Source organism: Trichoderma breve, chromosome 4 (assembly GCF_028502605.1).
Source record: "Trichoderma breve strain T069 chromosome 4, whole genome shotgun sequence".
Taxonomy (NCBI): Eukaryota; Fungi; Ascomycota; class Sordariomycetes; order Hypocreales; family Hypocreaceae; genus Trichoderma; species Trichoderma breve.
In genome coordinates, this window is record NC_079235.1 from 4,191,002 (window position 1) to 4,215,550 (window position 24,549).

General features: G+C 50.2%; 9 protein-coding genes across 9 annotated transcripts; 3 read left to right on the forward strand and 6 right to left on the reverse strand.

The window, feature by feature from the left end:
• Window positions 1-558: 558 nt before the first annotated feature.
• Window positions 559-960, reverse strand: T069G_07539 (LSM domain-containing protein; the record flags this gene model as incomplete). Its single annotated transcript, XM_056174749.1, has 3 exons — window positions 559-631; window positions 690-781; window positions 853-960. The coding sequence occupies 3 exons, from the start codon at window positions 958-960 to the stop codon at window positions 559-561; spliced, it is 273 nt and encodes a 90-aa protein (XP_056028328.1).
• A 966-nt stretch (window positions 961-1,926) lies between these two features.
• T069G_07540 (BTB/POZ domain-containing protein) lies at window positions 1,927-3,020 on the reverse strand (the record flags this gene model as incomplete). The annotated part of the gene is made up of 3 exons (XM_056174750.1): window positions 1,927-2,597; window positions 2,662-2,791; window positions 2,859-3,020. 3 exons carry the CDS (start codon window positions 3,018-3,020, stop codon window positions 1,927-1,929), a joined length of 963 nt encoding a protein of 320 aa, XP_056028329.1.
• A 1,006-nt stretch (window positions 3,021-4,026) lies between these two features.
• On the forward strand, window positions 4,027-5,313 carry T069G_07541 (uncharacterized protein; the record flags this gene model as incomplete). Its single annotated transcript, XM_056174751.1, has 3 exons — window positions 4,027-4,377; window positions 4,423-4,649; window positions 5,031-5,313. The coding sequence occupies 3 exons, from the start codon at window positions 4,027-4,029 to the stop codon at window positions 5,311-5,313; spliced, it is 861 nt and encodes a 286-aa protein (XP_056028330.1).
• Window positions 5,314-7,306: 1,993 nt separating this feature from the next.
• T069G_07542 (uncharacterized protein) lies at window positions 7,307-7,867 on the forward strand (the record flags this gene model as incomplete). The annotated part of the gene is made up of 1 exon (XM_056174752.1): window positions 7,307-7,867. The coding sequence occupies one exon, from the start codon at window positions 7,307-7,309 to the stop codon at window positions 7,865-7,867; it is 561 nt and encodes a 186-aa protein (XP_056028331.1).
• A 618-nt stretch (window positions 7,868-8,485) lies between these two features.
• Window positions 8,486-9,260, reverse strand: T069G_07543 (uncharacterized protein; the record flags this gene model as incomplete). The annotated part of the gene is made up of 2 exons (XM_056174753.1): window positions 8,486-8,926; window positions 8,997-9,260. 2 exons carry the CDS (start codon window positions 9,258-9,260, stop codon window positions 8,486-8,488), a joined length of 705 nt encoding a protein of 234 aa, XP_056028332.1.
• A 3,863-nt stretch (window positions 9,261-13,123) lies between these two features.
• On the reverse strand, window positions 13,124-14,729 carry T069G_07544 (aldehyde dehydrogenase family domain-containing protein; the record flags this gene model as incomplete). Its single annotated transcript, XM_056174754.1, has 3 exons — window positions 13,124-14,004; window positions 14,078-14,239; window positions 14,429-14,729. 3 exons carry the CDS (start codon window positions 14,727-14,729, stop codon window positions 13,124-13,126), a joined length of 1,344 nt encoding a protein of 447 aa, XP_056028333.1.
• Window positions 14,730-15,415: 686 nt separating this feature from the next.
• Window positions 15,416-16,182, reverse strand: T069G_07545 (BTB/POZ domain-containing protein; the record flags this gene model as incomplete). Its single annotated transcript, XM_056174755.1, has 3 exons — window positions 15,416-15,735; window positions 15,811-16,058; window positions 16,118-16,182. The coding sequence occupies 3 exons, from the start codon at window positions 16,180-16,182 to the stop codon at window positions 15,416-15,418; spliced, it is 633 nt and encodes a 210-aa protein (XP_056028334.1).
• A 2,602-nt stretch (window positions 16,183-18,784) lies between these two features.
• On the forward strand, window positions 18,785-20,654 carry T069G_07546 (major facilitator superfamily domain-containing protein; the record flags this gene model as incomplete). The annotated part of the gene is made up of 4 exons (XM_056174756.1): window positions 18,785-19,238; window positions 19,295-19,788; window positions 19,858-20,337; window positions 20,394-20,654. 4 exons carry the CDS (start codon window positions 18,785-18,787, stop codon window positions 20,652-20,654), a joined length of 1,689 nt encoding a protein of 562 aa, XP_056028335.1.
• A 178-nt stretch (window positions 20,655-20,832) lies between these two features.
• T069G_07547 (pyridoxal-phosphate dependent enzyme domain-containing protein) lies at window positions 20,833-22,139 on the reverse strand (the record flags this gene model as incomplete). The annotated part of the gene is made up of 2 exons (XM_056174757.1): window positions 20,833-21,683; window positions 21,800-22,139. 2 exons carry the CDS (start codon window positions 22,137-22,139, stop codon window positions 20,833-20,835), a joined length of 1,191 nt encoding a protein of 396 aa, XP_056028336.1.
• Window positions 22,140-24,549: the final 2,410 nt, after the last annotated feature.

The window sequence follows — 24,549 nt, forward strand, 5'->3', positions numbered from 1 at the left end:
TCATTTCGATGTCTCGACAAGGCAGGTAGAGAGCAATAGGACTCTCCATATGCTTAGTTGACTGATTGAATAATGGACTCGTGAGGAGCTGATATCACATGTCCGTTTCCAAAGTTGACTCTAGGGTATCCTCAATGCCGCCTAATTGATCTCATGAATCGCCATGAACAGCTTTGCAAGACCATAGTGAAGCCAAGATTCCAACCTTCAAGGATCCAGCTCCTCATGTGATGAACAAACTCTGCAAAAATATCGGTCCGAGTGTAAAAAGACAGGTGCTGATTAATGAATAGCTAATATATTTCGAGAGATGATGCCTGTAGTAATCATGGCTTCCTTATCCCATCTGTTGTACGCCCTGGTAAATCATTCCTTTGGTTGCAGGTATCGACATCGAGGTCGATTGGAATCGTCCCATCGTGGAATTTCCCTGAGAAATGTCCCGTATGATAGTCTGTATAGCTTCCCATCCCCCATTCCAGCAGCAAGTCAAGCCTCAACGCATTTGGCCCAATGCTCAGCGGAAGAGTCTGCATCTTTTTCTCATGTATCCCCTCTTCAATCCTCCATTCTAGTATCTCCACCGCTCTCCTTCTGGTCGGCTCCGCGGATGTAAAGAACGTTGTTGCACCTATACCGTAATCGTTAAAAACCCATGAACAAAACCAAGACAGAAAAGCGCGTCCTACCTGATCAGAACTTGGCCCAGCTCGCCCGTCAGCTTGTCGTTTAGGTATTCCTCCGTGTTGGACAGCTGCAGGTTCATGTAGCTGTCGATGGACTAGAGTAGGCAAGGCGCAATTAGCATTATCCAGGGGGAACCACCTCGAACTCGCCTCCGGCTCTACTCACCACCAATCTGCCCTTGTACTCCGTCTCTCCCCACTTTAGGCGGACGAGGACCGTCTTGTCGACGAGATCTTGCAGCATAGGCCGCGGGTTGACCGGCACGAAGCTCATCTTGTCTGCTGGTGTCGGGCGTTGGGGTTTGAAAGAGAGGCACGCTATCACAAGGCTGAAAGTTTCGTGACGAGATGCCAGACAAAGACCAGACCGCCCCACCAAGCTCAGGCCCGGCTGATTCTCGGCTGCTAGAGCTTTTAGCTGTCTGCGCTGGAAAAGTGCATTACGCAGGTTATTATGATAACCCCGATAGTTGCATGTTTCTTTCGGATACCAACACACCTTGATCCCTGTCCGTCTCCAGCCGCACTTGGTCACATCACACTCAACACCCGGTAAAAGCAGGCTTCCACCTCATGGCTGGGCCTTCAGACGGGCCTTCAGCGGCCGCCAAACGAGACCAACCACGGCATCATCCGCATCTCCCCGTCGAGGCCGCATGAAAAGCGACCAACGTGTGGTGTAAGCGTGATGGGATATACCAAGTATCGATAGCCCATGACGGCACGATAACATGGATCATGATGTGTCTCTCATGGCCTCCGTCGCAATGCCCGCAGCTAGAATCAACTAGTTTGCCCTTGACGGCGTTTAGTTTCTCTCTACCAAGGCAGGCCAGGCAGGACACGGGCGAAGGACTCCGCACCATCCTCACGGACAGAGAGGCATCACCGCATCCTTCCTTATGCGGCCGATCAAGGCGACCGCCCGACTAAAGCAAAGTGGCTTTGCACATGTCTTGTGTCTTGTGTCTTGTGTCTTGTGCTCCCGTGCAGCATCTCCCTTGCATCTCCCCCCTCTTCTCTTCTGTGTTCTACCCAGGATGATGATTCATTCAACGTTTGCTGGTAATTTGGTGACCATGATTTCCATTAATCAGTTGCATATAACTAGGTGTGACATGTCTCTAGCGCCGGCGGCAAAAGGCCTGCCATGACGGACTTATAACTGGTACGTGCAGATGTACAAAACATTGTTTCAATGGCCCACTCGATGTCTCTCCACATCGGCAAGGATAGCAGGTTAATGCCTGCACCGACACCAAGAACACCGAAGAACATACGAGGGCTCATCTGTGCCGCCAACTTGCTCAATATAGCAGCCAAAATCCTCTCCACAGGCATTGTTCCGACAATATTGCCTCTCGCACATCATAGTAACCACTCTGCCGATATTCGCAATGACGCGGCCAGTCTTGGCTTCGGCAGCCTGGACCTCTGCCTGGATCTCTGCCTGTCGTGTCTGGGCTGCTACTTGCTCCTGGCGGATAATTTGAAGTTGCTCTTGTTGAGATGCTTCCAATTTATGGGCATGGTAGCGCAGGATGTCGGCAGCAAAGTCGCCAACCAAGTCGGCCAGCTGGGGGGAAGCAATCAGCTCTTCTAGATGCTGCGCCGCCAGAAGTGCCATCATGCCATGCAGCTTTTTGTCACCAGTGTTGTCGAGAGCCTCCTTTGCTGAAGTTAGGAAAGCCTTAGCATCCCACTTGGCCTGGTATGCCTGCTGAATCTTTTGGTTGGCAAGCAGCGTGAGACCTTGAATACCGTAGTAATCCGCAATTGCATTCACTCGCACATGAGTCAACGTGTCTGGAGTGCTTGCAGCAGCAACAGGCACTGGGAGGGCTGCGCTTGTTGTCTTTGGGGCTGGACCGCTTGTACTTTTAGCAGGTGTAACATCTTGAATACTGCCAACTGGTACAGGTACAGGTTAGAATCACCAACTGGTACTTTGTCCCGATCTACGACATGAACCAACCTGTGTAATTCTGCTTTGGGGGGGTTGGGGGGTGGTTGCAGTCATAATTTCCCGTGTAGAGAAACTCAACCATGCGCCTCACCGTCTCGCTGTCGAAGAGTTCAATCTGGACGACGCCTGTCTGGCTCTCCTGCATCCAGATCTATTAGTGCCCGCTCTACTGTACGAAATACTGGCCTGTATGCCTCCCTGCTTACCTTGAACTCTCCACTGACGGCGGCAGAAAGCACGGGTGACTGCGGGCAAGCGACAACTTTGTGAATTTTGAATTCTTTGCCCTCACAAACCAGCGTCAAGTCAGAAAACTGCCCCGATCGCAGCATCGTCTTAAAATCGACTCCCCCGTGAACTGCCGCCATGATGATCATTCAGGCTTTAAGCGAGTTAAACGAGTGGCTGCCCGCTAGATCGAAGATGGCCTGTGGTGGCATGGGTGGAGATGGATGAGTTGCCTGCCACTTGGAGTTTGTTCTCCACCTGAGATCGGGAGAGCGAATCTGAATGGTGACTAAGCACAAACGGTTGGCCGGAGTTATTCCGGGCTGTTCTTTGACATGGAGTTCAGAATAATGACAAACAGCGTGCATGATGGTGGAGTTTATTGGAGTATAATATTCAAGAAGATCTTCTCTTTGTAATATTTTGAACAAAGTATGGAGAGACAGTTTGTTTAAACATTTTGTCGATTATGCTACTTAGGTAGATCAGATGCCATGCACGGAGTAAATGGCAGCCAATTCGACATGGGTGAACGGATAAGCTCTGGACAGTCATTTTTCCTTCCAACACATCTGGGCTTGCTGTACAACGCAAACTAGTCGTTCATACCATAGGTAGATGCGTCATCTTCGAAATGCATGATGTAGCGTAATCTTCACTCTAAGACAATCCGGAATACGAATGATCGATATGAAAGAAGACAAAGTCACGTGGGCCATCGCCGGCTGACTCACTACGGTGGACAAATTGTATGGAGTGCTGCAGCCTGTCTTTGCATTCACTCGGCGAGCCCAAACAAGCAAAAAGCACGGCATCAGCTATCGCATCAGCCTCAGTCTTCCATGTATATAATGCAGCAGTCATCTATCCCTGGCATTGGAAAATGAATACATTCTAACATTGAATTGACAGACATTGGACAATTTGGTCTAGTTGTGACTTACCAAATTGGTGATTTGGATAAATCCACGTTGGCAAAAAATCCCTGGAAGGGACAAAGACTTTGGCTCAGAGGAACAATCGTGTTATCTAAATAAAAATAACAAGAACAAACAAGAAAAAGACACATCCTCTACCACTGGCAGAGGGAATTCAAAAGCCACACACATAGAGACCTCACAGTCTGGATTATTGCCAGTGTCAATCATGAGCTCCCCTCTCACCGTGGACCCGGCGCTCATTGCCAAAGTGACCGACTACATCAAGGTCTACATGGCCAACTATGACCCTTCGCACGACTACAGCCATATCAAGCGCGTGGTGCATCTTGCGCAGACGATCCAGGCCCAAGTGCCCAACACGAACCGCGACATTGTCACTCTTGCGGCCCTCATGCACGACGTAGGCGACAGGAAGTACCTCAAGCCCGGAGAAGACGCTTCACGCATGATCTATACGGCCCTCACGTCTCTCGGTGCGTCGGAGGAATTGGCGGAGAAGATTCAGGTCATTTGTCTGGGCGTGAGCTACTCGAGCGAGATCAAGGACCTGGCACGTGTGCGGGACCTTATTAAACAACACCCGGAACTTGCCGTTGTGCAGGATGCTGATCGACTGGACGCCATCGGAGCGGTGGGCATTGGACGAGTATTTACGTTTGGTGGAGCCAAGGGGAGAGACTTGGGCAATTCGATCGACCATTTCGAGGAGAAGCTGCTTAAGCTGGAGACTATGATGAAGACGGATGTGGGGAGGGAGATGGCGAGAGAGAGGACGGAGAGGTTGAGGTTGATGCAGGAGTGGTGGCAACAGGAGACGGAGGGGGTTGAGTAAGAGGGTATTAGAGCATGGACAGCGGGAGGCGGAATGGATAGGAGGAGGATAGAAGACATTGTTGCGTATAGAGTTTATGTTAGATTAGATGTCAATGATGATGATGATTTTGAATCTCTTAGTAGCTTGATATACTTTAAATTGCCTATACATCTAGCCATTCACCTACACATATTGTCACATCAACTGAGTCTAATTCCTTTCTCCCTAGAGGGAATTTGTCTCTACATTTTTGAGTAGTGTTATGGAGCTTTCCACTATAGCCAGACTATCTACATACATGTACATGACTATAACTGAGATCATGAGTTATTCGCATAGTCACGGCTTTAACGAGGAGCACTTTGATCTGGTTAGCCGATGACTTGAGTCTACAGAGCAAAGAAAGATACAACCGAGGTCCTATCCAGGGGTCTATCCGACAGTTCATCCGACGGTTCAACTGGCAACATGATCAACCCCAGTATACAACGTTATGGATCCAGCGGGTATGCTCCCCACGAGCACCTGATCATCTCCTCCATCTATTCCGAGTTCAGTTCCGAAGTCAACGCCTACAACTATGCATCATCTATGGATACTTCAAATGGCCAAACCACACACCCGGATGCCGTGGCAGCTACTGCATCAACTTCCCCTGCACAACACCCGCATGATTAAGCCTCGACAAATAAAACGGCCATCCAAAGTTCCCACTTAGCCGGACATAACACAGCCTGGCACTTTCGAAATTACCCACTAAAACGGCGTTCAAGCCAGATTCTGCGGAGTAGTGGATCTCGCCTCGCCATTGTTTTTGTCTGGGGGCGGAATCGTTCTCTGATTGACGGACGTATTTGATGCGACCTGCCTCCAATGTGCCTCGATTGAGTAAAGAGAGATTGCAATGGCAGAGCGTGGATGCGTCGCTCAGCCCTACTCAACGTCCAATGCGGTTTGTTATCTTCCTGTTCAGCTAGGTACAGGTCATTAGATAGATATCAGCTGGAAGTAAATTGCTGCCACGTATTACTGTGGCTTCAAGCAAGGGGAACGGCAGGCAAAACATCAACACACATGTAATTTCCATCGCCGTGATATTCCTTGCTGCTTGGCACCATTCATCAATGCGTGTTCCAGGCCAGCAGGACACTTTTACGAGTCATTTACCTCCATATGCCACGTAGCGATCATCATAACCAGTCACATATAGCAAATAAACATGTGATTTCTAACCCGTTCAAAGGTCGCGCAAACCTACCGAATGCGGTTCCCCTCCAAATCGCACTCGGATCGAGGCTTGGGGATCCCTTAGTTCGAGAATCCTCCCCCGGCTTTTTCTTGTCAAGCCACGCGCTGTTTAACCCGAGAACCGGCGAAGGCGGCGCTTTTGCCGCAGAGACTAGAATTCCTATTGTAGTTCGATTTGGAATTGGAGACAAAGCGTTCTCGTGATGGTCTGTGTCGGGTATTGCCCGCGGAGAAAAAAACGATTAGCCTTTAGGATTTGCAATTCAGTTCAATTCGACCCGCAAGCACGTCCAGCATGCCGCAAATAGATAATTGAAACCACCACCAACACAGCCCAATTCGCAATCTTTTCTATTCACACGCCCTCCCCACTACTCTACCGACTGCATTTGTTCTACCGAGAGGTGATCCAATAGCAAATGTGTGACATGCGCGTTTTGGCTTTCTGTCCCGGATTTTAATACAAATAGAAAAAATAGCCGCCTCTCAGCAGTTCCACGTAAGGTATGTAAGACAAAATAGGACCCACGCCCTATTAGCTAAATAGGCCCGGCGTCAGCAAAACCTCGGAATCTTTTACGTGTGGTTGGGTTGGGGAGGCCAACATTTATTTCCTAAATGGAATCCGGTCAGCCCTAAGGAGGCTTGCACATGGCGTTGGGTCCAGTCCGTCCTGACTCAGCCCATTCCGAGTCCGAGTCCGCTCTGGTAAAGCGGGAGCGGGCATGAATTGTGCGAGTTTAATGGACTTCTCGCACTCGCACTTCTCTTTTCGGACACTAGATTAGTTTAAGGCGGTCTCACGTCAGGATGCAAACTGAGCAAGCCCCCCGAGGTAGTTTCTCAGGGGCGACAACAAAAGGGGGGGACAGAGAGATCCAGGCTCGGCCTTGGGGTAGATAAGAGTCAGCTCAGGATGCCGCTCTCCGCAAAAACGATTGAATGGATCTGCGTGGGATCCGGGTCCCGGCAACTTGCTGTGTGATTGGGTTGTTTGGGGAGGGGGGCGTGTGTGAACCTTGAGGGCGAAGCTTGAGGGTAAAGCTCACGAGGTGGCTTTTGGGAGCACAGGTATATATCTGGCCATATTTCCTCGCTGTTGGATGACCCGGTTTGGTCTGTTTCTCTTTTCTTCCTTTTCTCACGATCTTATGGTTTTAATGATATTGTGAAATCACCGTTACTTTTATACTACCAATAGTAGAGACGCATATCAGCCTTACACAAACAACGTATTGAAGCACATGTCCATCACACACAACACAATCACACGATACTCACTCAAACCATCACCAAGGACGACACATTACACACATAAATCGTCTCACTTACTCAAACAACACACGATACCCTCTCTACAATAATACATACTACACGCATATAATACACAACAATCTCATCTTGATACCCAATCACAAACAAAATGGACTCCCTCCCCTTCGAACTCGTCTCCCAAATCCTCACCAACCTCCCCCCATCAGACTATAAATCCGCCCGCCTCACCTGCCAAGCTTTCAACGCTGCCCTCGCAAAACCAACATTCACCACCCTCGCCACATTCATCGACCCAAACACCGCCCAGCAAACCATAGAAAAACTCGCCGCAGACCTCAACCGCCGGCCGAAAGCCATCTGGTCCCCCGGCTGCTCCGTCCCTCGGGGGCTGCCCGTCCCGGAAAGCTTCCTCTTCGCAATGCACGTCGCGCTGCGCGGCACACCGTGCCCCAGCCCGGCTACATCAAGGACCTCGTCTGTGTCATCGGCGGCGTGGAGCGATGGCGAGGACAGTGATGTTGTTTCTGAGGCGGATAGTGTGACGGCGTGGAACTTTGGGAGCACGGTTGGGATGGATGATGTTACGGAGGAGACGCTGCGGCAGGCATTGTTTCGGTATTCGTTGTATTTGAGTTACATCTATGATGGAGAGGGCGAGGCGCCGCAGCTGTGGGTGATGAATTCGAAGAAATGGGCACAGCAGCGATGACTACATCTATTGGTTTTGTTTCTTTTTGTTTTACAGCGACAGAGATGCGTTGATATATCCCATGCTATACATATTATAAGACATAAATTCACAGCGAGATATAGTTTATACTACGCTTTACATATTAATATTATATCGATCAAGACAAGGCACGAGAAAAGACACAAGAGGATTTCGTGAAAGTAATAATATTTCCATTGCCAAGGCATGCACCTCGCACATGCTAAAAGGTATAATGCGTGTTCCGCGTGTGTATCCCCCCCTTCATCGTACTTCAGTATCTAATAAAAATAAAAAAGCAAACTCCCGAGATCCAAAAGATTAACTTCCCAAGGTATAATAAATCTCCCCTCCAATCTTTGTCTTGTTTCTTCTTTTTTTTCTTTTGCTACCATGTTATATACAACCCTTCGCAAATGAATAGAAAAAGAGAGCATGACCAAGTCAGGCGTGGGCGACTTCCCAATTCCCCCCCCCCGTAACCATCGACATTAAAGTTTCTCGTTTTTCCCTGTCATCGCCAGACATTTCATAGAATCATGCTCAAACTCATGAGATTTTTGAAATCAGTCGTAAACGTTATTTCACTTGACAGATCAAGGAAGATGGGCCGCTCGCTTAGAGGAAAGCAGCGGCAACGAGACCCATGACGGCCAGAGCGCCGGAAGCACGGTTGGCAACGGCGGCGCCGGTGGGGATGGTGCTGGGGCCGGAAGAGGTAGGGCCAACGGGGGTGTTGGTACCAGAGGGAGCAGTGCCGTTGTTGGCAGGGGGAGGAGGAGGAACACCAGTGCCAACAGGACCAGCGGGAGTGGTCGTGATGACGACGGGAGGACCAGCAGGAGTGGTGGTGGGAGTACCGGGGAGAGTAGTGCAGGGAACAGTGACGGTGACGGTTCCGTTGACAATAGTGGTGTAGATAACGCTGGCGCTGGCGGTGCCAGTAGCGACAGCACTGCTCAGGGTGGTGGCAGGAGCAGAGGTGGCAGAGGCAGTGAAGCTAGGAGTGCACTGAGAAGCAGCCAGGGTGAATGAAGAAGGCTGAGCGTAGACGACGCACTGGTGATGATGTTAGCTTCATGCTCATTTTGTGGGAGTCTGTTGTGTATAAGATGAGAAGATCACTTACGTTCTTCTGGCAAGCAGCGTCACCAGAGGTCTCGGTGCTCTGCCAGCACTCAGCAACACCGCCCAGGGGAGGGTATCCGGCAACGTTGTCGGAGCAGCGGCCGGCAGTGCCGACACCGTTGGCATCGCAGCGAACAATGATATCGCCGCCATAGCAGTAGTTGGCGTTGGGCTTGGCGCAGGTCACCTTGTTGGTGCCCTCGGGGGGAGCCTGGGCGCTGACGAGAGCGGCGGTGACGGCGACGATGATGGCAGAGGTCTTCATTTTGAATGTAATTTGTTGGTTTTTCTGTTTTTATAATAGGTAAAAACGGAGGTGAGGGTGATATTAAGATATTAGGCGGACGTGAATATTTGGTTCGTTGAACGAGAGTACAGCAGAAGCTGAGCGTAACTAGCGAGTGTAGTAGTTGATGGGATGGACCAGAAACAGAGGAAAAGAGGTGTGCGGCGGACACGACATGATATTATATATGCAGTCCGTCTGGATGTGCCTTTGATACGAGGTTGTCTTGTCCCAGCAACCCAAACAAGGCACATGCAGGGAGGCGGCCAGGGTCCCTCGACTGCCGGGTTACCAAGTACAGGTACCAGTGCTGGTACCTGCACAAAGAGGTTAGCGGCCGCCGAGTGACAAGCCGCTCGTGTGCGCCGATCCCTCTTGGCTGAGGTATGCAAAGTTGCCTCGTTGTGACCGGTTGTACTCTGCGAGTACTCGGTACTGGCCAACGAGCACTCGTATCACCGTTAGCCCGTCGAGATGGACCCTCGCAGACGCAAAAGAACAACTCAGGCGTGACGATGAGGGCCGGGGGGAGTCCAGTCCAGACGCAACAGCAGTAGCTCTTCGTATACAAGCACCACCAGCACCAGCAACCAGCTCCAGCAGAGGCAGCGGAAAGGGAGCTTGCAGCGCAGTCGGGCCCCAACCATGACGGTGCTAACCAGGGGTCCTGTCTGGCGTCGTCCCACAGCAGCCCGCCGCTGGGTACTCAAGGTACTGTAGCGGTACGAGTACCTGGCCCATACTTGGCCGACAGTCCGCAGGGCGCGGCGCCCGGTGGCGGCGGCTGTACTCGGAGGTAGCACTACCTGGCCAGCCACTCGTGGCTCCAAGGCCAGCAAGAGATAAGAGGCGCCAAGCAAGAATTCATTCAGGCGTGGCTACTGCGGCAACGTGGTGCAGTAATTGGCGCCACACGATGCCAACCAGCACAGAAATTGAGTGAGAAGAAGTGAGAAGAGCAGAGAAAAAAATGGCGAGACACAGAGCAATACGAGCTTTCCTGGCGCTCGATTCGCTGGACGAGCCCCAAGTGTGGCTAGTAGCAGTGGTTGTGCCTTCCCCCGTTTTTTTCCTCTTTTCCCCTCACAGCTGACTGGTTCTGAGACATAATGGCCTAAGCCCCTTTGGGCAGGATGACTGCAATAGCGCATGTTCATTGGACAATAAGACGTCATAGCGCCGCAACGCCCCCATTACCAACTCCACGTTTTCGCGGTCTCCAGGCAGGTGGTTGGTACTCGTACGTCTGGGTAGGTACGTACCCGCAAGCCGCACGGAGAATCTGCTTCGGCTTTTGCTCATCGCTCAGCTTTACGAGGGAAAACCAGACGCAACGTTTCGCCGTAAGAATAACTTACAGTGCGCGTTGAGGCACAGCCACACACTGTTTCCCACCCTTATGTCCCAGCCTTACCCGGGGATCGTCGCGCGAACCGCTCGCCCTACGCACTGTGTTCCATGCAAAATAGTCGTCGAGATGGCAAAAAAGCTACAGTACAAGATTTCACCAAAAAGCAAGGTGGAATTTGCAAAAAAAGGGCTCAGCTCACCCACATCGACGAATGGTGACGCCATGGGGTTTCCAAAAAAAGACATTTGCCTTTTTTCCCACGCACTACAAGGCGAAGCCAAGCCGAATCCAGTGGCAAGGTCGAGCCCAAACCAGGCGCAAACGTGCCCTCGTATCGTTCCATTTCGAGCAAGGCGAGCTTTCGACTATGATGCACCCGTACCAATAGCGCGGCGGTGATTGATGGGACAGGAATGAAAATGGCCTGCTGGGCGAGAGGAAGAGAAACAGAAAAGATGTTACGATCACATGGGTCTTGCTGTCACCTCGAGGTGCGGCGGCAATGCAATGCTTGTCTGAATCACTCATTTGCAGGCAATGTACGATACGAGCGTAAGAGCGTATATATCGTACTACCTAATGTACAAGTACGAGTACACCTCGAGGAAATTTCCATTGACGGGAAGCGGTACACGGCATAGGATCCCATCGGTGATATCACTTTGTAATCGCCTTCCCTTCTTTGATCGCCCAGTCAGACTCTTAATGCTTAGGGCCAAAAAAGCTGTCTTTCTGAGGCGTCCAGCGTATGGCTTTAATGGGGGTCGGCGGGCATGGATCCCGCTTACAGCAGCTTGGATTCCCTCCGACATGCCGCCGCCCTCGATATTAATTTTTGCATTGACGGCTATATGGTACCTTGTGCTTGTGTTCCGTTTAGGCGAGAACAGACTTTACTGCTAGAGCTTGAGCTGGGGAAATTTTTCCTGTTATTCTTTTCTTTCGTTGTTTACTTCTTCTTCTCCTTCGCGGGATCCTGCTGGGACGGCCCGTCAAGAGGCGGTGATGTGATATCACAGCACGGCACAGAACAACGCAGGGTCCACCCTTTTCCAGACAACAAAAACCGGTGTGCAAAGCCCAGACTCCATCCAACATATGCGTCTAAGACATTTGCGCAGGAACAAGAGACCAGATAAGACATGATAGTGAGTCAATAGTAGTACGAGCAACTCGTAAAAGAATAGACACACACATACACAAGAGAAAAGAGACACACACACGCACACAACAAATGTTTTACCTCCAATCGCTAAAATACGACGGCGCCCAACTGGAATAGTCAGGTGAAGGCTATTTGACCCGAAGGAATAAACCAGGCCGGGTTAATGGTCTTTCTCTCTTTCTTTTTTCGCGCTCGCTCGCTCGCTCTGATACAGTGTCCTCTCCCTCGTATTCCAAAAATAATAGGGGATAGCAAATGGCAGCCCGGCAAGGGCACTTTAGATTGAGCTTAGGCTTGGCTTTCCACTAGCCCTCCTCGTGCAGGAGTCACCACTACTGCCAAAAGACGGGGTGCCAACGCCCGCGGGAAAGTATCGAGTACTTTTTCGTGTGATACGATGGGCGGCACGTCCGAGTAATGTCAAAAATGCAGATGCGACTCTGGCTATGCACTGCTTTTCATGCAATACTACTTTGTGCTTTTTAAATAGATTCTGCTTATTACCTACGGCGCAGTAAAAAATCAGATGACAAAAAAGGGAAGCCGTAGATCCGATTTCTCGTCGGCCCGTAAAAAAACAAGTCTGGAGAAAGGGCCGGATCGGATGAGGACATCGTGGGACAATCACCAGGTGGAAAAAATATCACCAGGTTGGCGAGCTAGCCCTGCATCATCAGTTTTTCTTTTTGCTCCAGCGCATCGATGGTGCCATTTGGGAACATGTACAGGTACAGGTACTCGTGCAGTACCTGTCGTACAGGCAGATGCAGACCGATATCCTATTCCGCCAACCAAACGGCTTCCCGGATGTCGCCGTCGCGACGGGGTCTCCTTGTCCACAAACAAGGGGGGGAAGGGGACCATCAGCTTAGCTACAGTAGGCTTCTGCTTCTTCTTCTTTTCCTGACTCGGGCAGGATGAGCAAATCGCCCTCCTTCCTGTCTGAATAAGGGGCAAGAAGATTGTAATCAGACCAGCTGTACGGAGTACTCATGGGCGTTAATCTGTATACAAGGTGATGCTTTATTACCCCATACTATGTCTTTCGGGCCATCCCTGGTCAAGGAGATTTCTCTCCGCGTGGTCTTTTGCTTCGCCGATCTGCTTCACCGCGATCTGGCGAATAGGGAGAGACAAAAACAAACAAATAAACACTCATCCACTGCTCCGTACGATAGTCTTTTTTTTTCTTGCCCCTGGCTAATTCCGATATCCCGTTCTTTTTTTGTATTCCACATCATTCTCTATCCTTTTTCTCTTCTCGGACAGATTGCCTCGCTTGCTTATCCTCCCATCGTATTCACTAGCCGTATATTGACCCCCTCCTCAGAAAGACAGCTTCTCGTGCTTCCATGGCCTCTGTCCCTCGCCCTCGCCGTATCCAGTCGTTGGCTGGTAATCTCCCCGAATCTTGTATTTGTAAATCGTGAGCCCGTCCAGGCCCACGGGTCCACGTGAGTGGATCTTGTTGGTGCTGATTCCGACTTCTGTTCCGAAGCCGTAGCGCATGCCGTCCGCCAGTCGCGTCGAGGCGTTCCAGTACACGCCGGCCGAGTCCACCTGGTTCATAAAGTGCTCGGCCTCGGCCTCGTTCGATGTGAAGATGGAGTCTGTGTGGTGGGAGCCGTGAGTGTTGATGTGGGCAATGGCTTCCTCGACCGTGGATACAGTCTTGACGGCCAAGGTGAGGTTGAGGTGTTCCGTGTCGTAGTCCTCAGGAGTAGCATCCAGAATAGTGCCATCTGGGAGCGTAGTGGATGAGAGGGCAGCTTTGCTGGCCTCATCGAGGCGGAGTGTTACGCCTTTCAAAGCCAGGGCAAAGGCCACGTCGGGCCAGATGGTGTCGAGGGCTTTGTCCTGGACAAGCAGCGTCTCCAGACTGTTGCAAGCAGCAGGGTAGCTGGTCTTGGAGTCGACGATGGCGATGGCAGATTTCTCCTTGTCTGCCGTGGCAGTGAGATAGATGCTGCAGAGGCCGTCGGCATGACCCAGGACGGGAATCTTTGTGTTTTCCTTGATGTAGCGAACAAGGTCGTTAGATCCACGGGGGATGACCAGATCGATGCTCCGGTCCTGGCTTAGAAGCTGAAGGATGACATCGCGGGTTGTAACGAGCTGGATAGCCGAGTTGGGGACCTGAGTTGTGGAGAGGGCGGAGGAGATGACTTGTGAGATGGCGATGAAGGATTCTGTGGATTCCTTGCCTCCTGTTGCGAGATGATATATGAGTAAGTTATCTGGTATAATAGGGTAGTGAGAGACGGATAGATGGAAGCCTACCCTTGAGAATAGCAGCATTGCCGGATTTGATCGCCAGACTGGCAATATTGGCAATGACCTCGGGACGTGCCTCGAAGATGATGAGGAGGACGCCAATGGGGCATGACACCCGCTCGAGAATGAGGCCGTCATCGAGCTTTGTCCGCAGCTGTACCTTGCCAACTGGTGCGAGAAAAATATGTGTGTTAGCATTTTGACTCAATATGTAAGTTGTATACAGCCAAAAGGAAAATTTCACTTGAGATGACAAGTCCTCAAGCAGAGGTAGGGAACAAAGGTAGAAAGAACAAACACAATAATCAAAAAGTAGACAACATCATCATTCAAAAAAAGAGAGCAATTCACACATACCTGGATCTTCCAAGTCCCTCACGTCCAGTATCCCCTGCAGCATATCCTCCCATTTGCCCTTCTTCCCTAGATCCAGCCTCGACACCAGTGCCTGCGACAGCTGTCCATCTGCCGCCGCTTTCCGCGCAAGCTCCAGATCGCGCGCATTAGCCGCCAAGATCTCGTCCTTGGAAGCCGTCAGAGCCGCGTGGATGGCCTCGAGAGCCTCGTTGCGGGCTGATGCCGGGAGTGAGGCGAGGGTGAAGGAGGCGGTTTTGGCGGCCGTGGCGGCGGCCTCGGGGGAGCCGTTTGTGAGGGACATTGTCCTGCTGATTTCGACTTTTTACTCTTCTGTCTCCTTTTCTCTATCACTGGATGCAGTTTCTAGATGTGAATTGTTTGGTTGAAATGAGCGTTGAGATGAGGTTCGAGCATGAGATGAGTCTCTGGATTATGAGATCAGCCGGCTTAGGCACAGTCAGATCTGATTTTCATGCTCCGATCGGGGCCCACGCATTGCATTGCCTAGTCCAGTAATCGCTGTGGCGACCGTCACCGAAAGCCGCCACTCACTGCATTACAAATAAAATATCTGATTCATCCTGTAAATAATTCAATTGCATTTTAAAACATCACTTTGAAATAAACTTGAGCTTTTACTTGGACTTATTTTCTTGATGCTCCTGTTTTTCTTAGCTGATGCGTGTAGCATACATAAAGTTTCCGATATCGCACCCACAATTTGTCGAGGTCGAAGCCTAACAATTTTCTGCGGCCTTATATCTCGTTCCAAATCAACGACAGTCAAATATTGCCCCTAATTGCACTTTTGATGGCCCTCAACCTTTTCTCTCTGTGATATCAACCTGTCCATAAATCTCCTCATAATATCATCTGCGCAAATAACCCACAGTCAATCCGCATTGCCATCCATGCAAGCCTGTCCTTCCATCGACGAGACCTCTCGAACCCTTCTCTGCAACGCTTGCAGACATGTTCCGCTATTCATTATTCACCAGCGATTATGTCTTTCATAATGTCAATGACAAATTGGCCTCCCTCGCGGATAAGATTGCGAAAGGCTTTCCTGTCCCAAAGATCCGCCAAATGTTTGCGCGCAAGTTTCGCAATCTCAATCCTCATTCCGTAACTGAGGTTGCTCGGGAGTTTGTACACTTCTTGTATACAATCGATAAGATGTTCGCTGACCCATAGTGTCTTGAGTCGAGCCTTGAAGTTAAGGAAGGCATAGTTCTTCAAGTTCTCGATCTGAAAGTAGTCTGCTAGCTCGTAAACGCGAATGTCTTTCAAGAGGTCTTCGTCGTCGGCTAGAAAACCCGAGTTAGTCCTGTACGTAGGCATAACGAATGTCGTGAAAGGTTCTATAGTAGATAGATGCTGACCTATCGAGCCCAGTGGCACCGCAGCATCGAGAATGTATTCTCCTCGGTAGATGTACTCAAACACCCTCCAGTGGGCATGCATGCTTCCCTCGCTGAACTCGAACTTCCTCTCGATGCCCTCTTTCATGGGTGACTCCAAAGCCTTCTTGAAGTATTCACTCTGGGCCGCGAGCACGATACTATGTGCCGGAAGCTCAATCTCTCCAAGACGAATGGTGACATCTGAGTAGAGCTTGCTATTGAAACACCTATGCCGGCGTTAGATCTCTTGATTCATAGACAAGCAGAGATGGAATAGGTAGCGCACATGTGAACAGCCCAGTTGAGGGTGTACGAGTGATCTTCGATGTGGTTGTCGCTGACAGAAACCATCTTGCTACCAATGAAGCTGTTTTTGTGAATAAAAGCTTCGATTTGGAGAAGAAGATGGACATCAAACTGTGCAAAATTGCCTTGCGTAGGTGGTGGTCATGGAGAGGTTGATAGGCAAACAAGAAGATGAAATGCGCATCCCGGGACTTGGAAATACAAATGGCCCGAAGGTCGGGGAGCTGCTGCCAGGGCTCCTTCCTTCTTCCCATCTACCCTATTGCTTCTAATGCCAAACTTACAAACGGAAGTCAATAAAGGATAAATATTGTGCCGTTTGGGCGGTGAATTCTGCAGTTCCCTTTTGTGTCCTGGTGGTGGCATTGTGTGGCAGCTGGCAGAATATTTTCCCAATGGTGACAGCTGTACAAGTTTTGACACGGCCAACCACCTCCGTCTCTAGTGTTAGAGTAAATATGAGCCCTTAAAACTCATACCTACCTAGTAGTAGTTAGAGTTATAATTGCAAGGTATGTGCTCGTTGGTTTTTGCATATTTTGCCCATATAGATGTCGTGGAGATGTGCTCGAGGTCTCCTTCACACACTCCAGGGAACCACTAGTCAACATCTATCAGCCATTGTTTTTCATCATAACGGGGTGAATTTCTGAATACTGGATACTGTGCTTCTCCAAAAGTCTCCTGAACTCTCTCAATTCTGACTGGATGTCGTTTATTGGTTGTTGGCAGGTGAGTGGTAACTTGCCTTGCAGCATGTTGCTGAATCGTCCTCACGATGGGTATTAACCTAGTCTCGTGCCTTACATAAAATAATCCACACGAGATATGAAGCTTGGATACGATTTCATTCGTAACAATGCTCATTCATGACTAAACCTTCTCGAATTCGCCGTATGTTGCTTCCGCATATCGGAGATAGTCTACGGAAATACCGTACCAATTATAAACGTGTAACTACTAACGCTGGATTGCCAATATCAACTAATAATGGAATCAACATGTGAATAGAATACGAACAAGGCCATCCAAGGTAGAGTTCTGCGTAGCCTATATGAGTCCGTTGTCGAAGTGCCCACTCTGGATGATACTCAAAAGCATCACGCATCGAGATGAAGCCGCAATCGAGGCCGAAGCCGAAATTGAGGCCGAACCCGAGGAAACTCACTTCGGAACCGACTCTTCCACTCTTGTTATTCGTCACATGCCAGAATGAACTACCAGAACAAGTAACTACCAGAATAAGTAATCTTAGCCTCAAGAGGGATGGTTCCACATGCATGAAAAGCCATAGTTCCACATTCCTTCAGACGAAATGTAAAGGGTCATGTATCATAGTAGGAAATGCTGCCTCAACTGAAGATCAGATCATGATTGTGAACAATACCTATACGGTCTGGTATGTAAACGGAACTTGATCACTGCTGGTATTCATGTTTGGTCCACTTACACCAGTGTAGTTGAATCTACGGAGCACTCCGTAAGAACTCGTAAATACTAATGCAGCCATCAGGGTTGGCGCCAGTGATATACCGACGCCCTGTTGTCAAGCAACTCGGCATCCACGCACCTTGCACATCATATCCATATCCAACCATACAATCACTAAGCAATACGGCACCAGTATCCGATCCAACCCACCATTGACTCACCTCAACCACATGTATCCAATCGCCTCAAAGCCTACATCTCAACCCAACTCAATAAGTTCCAAAGAGCTTCCATTTCACCCCAATTCAAACTACCCCAACTCATCTTATTTACCCCAATAGTTTATGACTAATAGCGCATCACCACCTTGTCCACCAATCGTCAGTCTGCTTCCATGCCTCGCCCCACACATACTTGAGAAATCTTCTATCGAAACTCGTCCATTGCCCGGCTAATTCCCACCGGTAGGATTGAACGGTGCCCCTGCTTGGCAGCAAATGACCTGCATATTGATTGCGCCTTCACACGGCTTCTTGATCACATCGGCTATATGATAACACATGGCAATACGTATACCACCGGGCAATGATGACGGGTTTCCTATGTTGTTGTGTCTTATAGTAATAGTAACGAGTAATTCTGATAGTATGTAATAACAATCCAGACATCTCTACAGTACAATACTTATGGAGGTGACATCTTTCTTCACCTCCCGGTCCCGCATCGCGGACCTCGGCCATCGAATCTAAGCCGGTGCCTATCCGGAAAGGCCCACTTGTTACGGAGAAGGGCAATTTTCTGCCGTAACAGAGTGGGAATCAGACATGGGGTGTCATCGAAGGAGGGATCGAAAAAAAAAAAGTTCGGCCGTATTGTGTGTTGGTCTTCAAATACCCTGGTGCTGCTCACCGTCCTGCGCTCTGGTCGCTTGTTTTTCTTCTCCTTTTCTTGAGTGTGTTGATGCATGGCGATGAGGGCCTCTTTGATGGTTCCTTCCTTTCTTTATCTATCTTTTAACTGAGAATTGGTTTATTTTATGCTGTCACGATCGTACATGTTATATGATTTTCATAGAAGAGACAAAGCGTATCATTTATAACGTGTAACCCTTTCTCGTATCGCCGACGGAGACTTGGGAGCCATCATCTCACACCGGTTTACCTATCACAACGCCATCTGCTCATCACACTATCGCTTTCTCATTAAAGGATTCACAATGTCTTCTATACCCGATCCCGAAAAGGGAGAGTGCTCACCTACATCTTCCCCTCCATCCATCCATTCCTCCACCGACAGCATCACCACTGCGCAATCAGAAGAACAAGACTTTGACAACGAAAAGAAGACGGTCCGCAATCAAATTCTCGAGGACAATCCTGAGCCTCATCATGACGCTCTTGTCCCAACCGTCAGCTTAGCAACGGCAGCGCAGCCCACGGGCGACGCAGCTGGACAAGAAGCTGGCCGCTCCCGGTCTAGGGCTTCAACTACGCGATCAAGGACTCTCAACGTCATTCCTCGCTCTCAGCGCCGTGGGCTTCTGGGCCGTTTTGCTGTTGTGCCCGAGGTTGACCGTCCTTATGATTACAAGAACTCGACCAAATGGGGCATCACTTTGACTATTGCTGTGGCAACTGCTGCTGCTCCTCTCGGTTCCTCCATCTTTTACCGTACGCAAATACCAATATCCATGATCAAATCAGAAAGTTGAGCTAACGAATTACAGCTGCTCTCCCTGAGATGACCAAAAGTCTCAACACCACCGAAGACATTGCCAACCTCTCTGTCGCCCTTTACATGATCTCCATGTCCATCTTTCCCCTCTGGTGGTCGTCCTTCTCAGAGCAATTCGGCCGCCGCTCAATCTACATCATCTCCTTTGCCCTCTTTCTCATCTTTGCTATTCTCTCCGCCGTTTCCACCAACATCGCCATGCTCATCGTCTTCCGTATCTTCACTGGCGGTGCTTCCGCCTCTGTCCAAGCGGTTGGTGCCGGCACCATTGCCGACATCTGGGAGTCTCATGAGCGAGGCCGTGCTATGAGCATGTTTTATCTTGGACCGCTGCTTGCACCCCTGATTGCACCCATCGTTGGAGGTGCTCTGGCCCAGGCATGGGGATGGAAGGCGACCATGTGGTTTCTTGCAATTTACGGGGTCGTCATCTTGGCCATGTTAATCTTCTTCCTTCCTGAGACGCTGGCACGAAAGAAGGTTGAGGTACCCGTTGAGGAACCCGCTCCTGAATCGATCCGTCGCATGACGACCACTGAGTCTGCCAAAGTTCAGACCAGGAAACTCGCTGCGAGCGCCAAACAGGTATTTATTGATCCCCTCAAGGTGCTCCTCTTTCTCCGATTCCCTCCGGTATTCATCACTGTCTTTACCGCTGCCATTGCTTTTGGTGCCCTATTCATCTCCAACATTTCTATCCAGCAAAAGTTCTCGCAGCCTCCTTACAACTATAGCGAGATCATCGTTGGCTTGCTCTACCTCCCTGCGGGCTTGGGCTACTTCATCGCCTCCCTCTTTGGAGGCAGATGGATCGACAAGATCATGGCTAGACAGGCCATTAAAGCAAATCGATATGACGAAAATGGCAAGCTTATCTACTTGCCTGAGGATCGTTTCAGGGAGAACATGTGGCTGGCTAATACCATGTACCCTATTGGATTGTTGATTTACGGCTGGACGCTCAACTATGGTGTCATTTTCATTGTTCCTGCAATTGGCAGCTTCATCTTTGGCGCGTCATCCATGCTCGTCTTTGTAAGATTTCTCTTTTCCCCTCTAAATCCCAAATCGAAAAATTAACCTCATCATAGTCTGCTGCCACCACCATGCTCACGGAATTCGTGCGCAAGAAGAGCTCTGCCGGCGTTGCAGTCAACAATTTTGTTCGCAACATTCTCAGCTGCGTCGGCGTCATTGTCGCGGCTCCGTGGATTGACGCAATTGGTGTGGGATGGGTGTTCACCACTGTGGCTTTGTTTTGTATGATTGCCGGTTACATTGGCATTTGGACGTTGAGGAGGAATGCGCCTGAGTGGAGGAAACAGATGGATGAGGCGTTGAAGAACATATAATGAGTTTATGATACCCTAATTTGCAGTTGTTGATATTCATTTCAAGCGCTCTGTCTTGCTCTCTAGATTTCAAGTATGCTTATATGTGTTAAAAGAGATGAGGTTCATAACTTCATCACATCGTGCTGGAACTTTCGAAGCTATACCCTCCTCCTTTGTCATCGGAGTTGTCCCTCTCTTATTTCTCTCCAGCGAGCAACTTTCCAAGTGAATCAACGGCAACATTTCCACCACTAAACACAAGGCCCAAGTCCCATCCCTCTACGCCACCCTCCTTTTCCGCAAGCGCTCTGAAATCTTCGTCAAACAGCGCAACAGCCAGCGGAACACACGCGCTCGGCTCAACCACTAGCTTCATCCGCTCATATACAAGCCTCATCGCCTTGAGAATCTCTTCATCCGTCACGCTAAACATGCCGCTCACGAGACGCCGCTCGTAAATGACGCTCCAAGGGTGCACGCCCAACGGTGTTCGCAGTCCGTCGGCAACAGTGAGCGAAGACACGGCTGGGACACGTTCGCCCGACTCATATCCTCGCTTGGCATCGTCGGCTCCCTGGAATGAAGGCTCGGCTCCGAAGACGCGGATGCCGGTGCCCTCGCAACTCAAGGCCACGCCAGAGAGCATACCTCCGCCGCCACAGGGAGTGATGATGGCGTCGAGGCCCTGCACGTTGCCCTTTTTCTTGTTCGCCGAGGCGGCATATACGCCCCTCAAGGTCTGTCCGGCAGAATTCACCGAGGAGGCGATGCTGCTTTCCACCTGATCCTGGAGTTCCAGTCCGAGGGTTCCCTGGCCAAGCATGATGTCAGGGTGGTCATACGGGGGGACCAGTCGTGCACCGGTCTCGGCAATGACCTTTTCGGTGACGGCTTCACGCTCGACGCTGGTGCTCCCGCTGAAGACGACGTTGGCGCCATAGCCCTTTGTGGCATTAATTTTGGCCGGGATGGAGATTTCGGGCATGACGATGTGAGCCTTGATGCCGTTTTCCTTGGCTGCGAGGGCGAGGGCCTGCGCATGATTTCCTGTGGTTTAATGTCTGTAAGTAGCCGTTTTGAGCTGAATTAAGACATGATGGTTAAGGTGAATCTCATATTCAACACGAGGATGATAGTGAGACCAATTCAGGACATCTTCTTACCAGAGCTATGCGTCACCACGCCCTTTTCCTTTCCGCCTCCCTCCAGCCATCCCGGCTCCTCAGTCAACTTGTGAAGCGCATAAAATGCCCCGCGCACTTTAAAGGCTCCGATGCGCTGCAAGTTCTCGCACTTGAACCACAATCTCAGGGTAGGTTTTGCGGGTGTCCTTCCGGCGAATCGAGTGCCCTCCAAGTCTTCAACTGCCCTTGGTGTCGATGCAAGCTCGGAGAGCGTCTGATTGGTCACGACTGGGGTGCGATGGACGTGATTCTTGACGACTTTGTGCGCCCAGAAGACGGAGTCGCGGTTCAGGGGGAGAGTTGTCGATAAGGCGGCCATTTTGGTGATGTATCAAGGCTCTTCTTGTTCTTTTTTGTCTCTTTGTCTCTTATAATTGCGGGGTTGATTGACTCTTGACACTCAACTGTCTACAACAAAAATGAGAGACAGAAATCACTCTTTTTTAATACAAAAACAAAAACAAAAATAAACAGAAGATCCTCAACTAAAGAAAAAACTGCTGCCTTGATAAGCTTATCTCATCGCTCTTCTCGATGGCGTCAAGCAGTTCCCGCGCCTTGTGGTGATCCGAAAGGCGTCGAAGATTCCCCGCCCGCTAGGCTCCCGAACCGGGCTCTAGGGTAACGGCCGCAGCTTGAAAGTGTTCTAGAAGCCTCTCCAGGTGTCTCTGCTTTCCCCAGATTTTTGCTCCAACACACACAGTAGCCCTCAACAAGAATATTTCCACCTGTGAGATTCTGGGGATTGCCCTCATGCTGACTTGGACTCCAGCAACTAGAGAACGTGATCACTAATCACGTTGAATGGTTCTTATTCTCGGAACTTTACCGAATATTGATGCCTCAATGGTCCATGGTCACGCATAAACTTATCAGCAAGGCATCTACTTTTCTCTTCATCTTGAGTGTTAGGCAATTATTGACTGTCAGCCAAGGTATACGAATCTGCGTTACTATTTGACTTCTGCTTTCGCAACTGACTTACGCGTACAAGCACTGTCGACGTACATCGCTTCCTCACTTGGACAATGGGCGCCTAAATCCAGGCAAGGCCCGATATCAGACCAGCAATGTCTCGGGTTCTAACCATGCCAACTCCAATAGTTCCAGGTTATGCATAAACCCTTTGCGGTATCGTTTGAGAACTTGGTTGCCATCTGGAGGGAATGAATCCTATTGCCCATCTCAGCTTGACTGGCCATCAAATCCATCATTTCAGCTTCGCAAGCATTACAGGCCAGCAGGCCAGGCAATGCATTAAACGTGGCTTGAGACAGCAATTATGTGACCTGCAACGTAACTGGCCGCCTCAGAGCAGCCACAGACATGAGCGCACCGTGGACGGAGCACGTGCGGTTCCCCCACGATGCCAGAGTCTTTGAGATGTGATATGGCCACTACATGGTGGTGATGCAGTTTGATGAGTGGCCTGGCCTACGCCCAGTGATTGGGGGCCGTGTATTCCCTGCCCTGTCTCTGTCTGAAAATCCGGTCCCCTTGTTTTCTTTTTCTTTTCTTTTTCCTCAGCCGTTGAACATCAGCCGCCGCCCAGGAGATTTGACCGAGCTGCAAGCTGCTACTTCTGGCATTGGGATGACTTCGCTTACTTTGAAATCACATTTCATTTACGGTAGAGCGCGCATCTCCCTCCTCCTAGGGGAGGGTGGTTATAGTAAAGACGGTAGTACAGCGGCGAGCCTGATGGCGCCACCGCTGCCACAAACTCCAGATATCCAACGGCGAATACCGCCAGCTTGGAGCCGATAAAAGTGTCCGGGATCTTGACTGGTCGCGGCTGACGCGAGGCATGGGCCAAAGCCTTGTCAAACGCCAAACCGTACAGACATGCGACCCTTGACCGATCCGGCAAATCAGCTTCACAGAAGTTTCTGTTGGTTGCTAGTACGGAGATGCCTCCGTGCTGCCCCTCCCTCTCTCGGCGTGGATTCAATTTCTCGTTGTATTATGACCCGAGGGAGCGCACAGGTGACTTGAGCAGAGCGGGAGAAAGCTGGTGCAGAAAAAGCCTCCAAGCAAAGAGCAGCACCGGTTCTCTGCTGGCCACAAAGAAGTGATTTTGATTACATGAAGATATCGGTACAAGTCGCCATGCTACTTGGCGCCAAGTCTCTCAGCTTTGAAGCCTTTTCAGCTTGCCAGATTACCCTTTACGTCTCCGCGGAGCCAGAGGTCTAGCTTCCGTTCCCCCTCCCCTCTCAGCCTGGGCATAGATCTGGCAGCAGGGACTGACAGTTACGAACACATACTGGACAGAACAGATGTCAAATACTATAGAGTTTCGTTGCGTTTCAATGCGAAACAGGTTGTGGTCCATTCAGACCCTTGGCTGGTCATCGGGCCTCGTTCCGTTCCTCAGCCCGTAACCGTTGGGATTAGCATCCTTCACCTATCTCTGTTATGGGACTGACAAGGTGTCTGCCTATACAGATGTATTACTACAACGGCAACGCTTAGTGACACGGAACCAGTCGGCCGGTTTCCCTCAAGATCCCTCGACCTGTTGTGTTGCGGACGCTTCATTGGCCACAGTGGTACACTAGTGCATCCATCGGCCTGGGATGTTGGGGACAATGAGTATATTAAGAGGAGGCTGGAGCCGGAAAAGCACCCGCCGACATCCCTTGGACTGAGCTGGACTCTTCCGTACCTATCGGCTCTCCGCAGTGCCTGGCCTTTGAAAGGCATGGCGAGATTGCAGTCTCCATTTC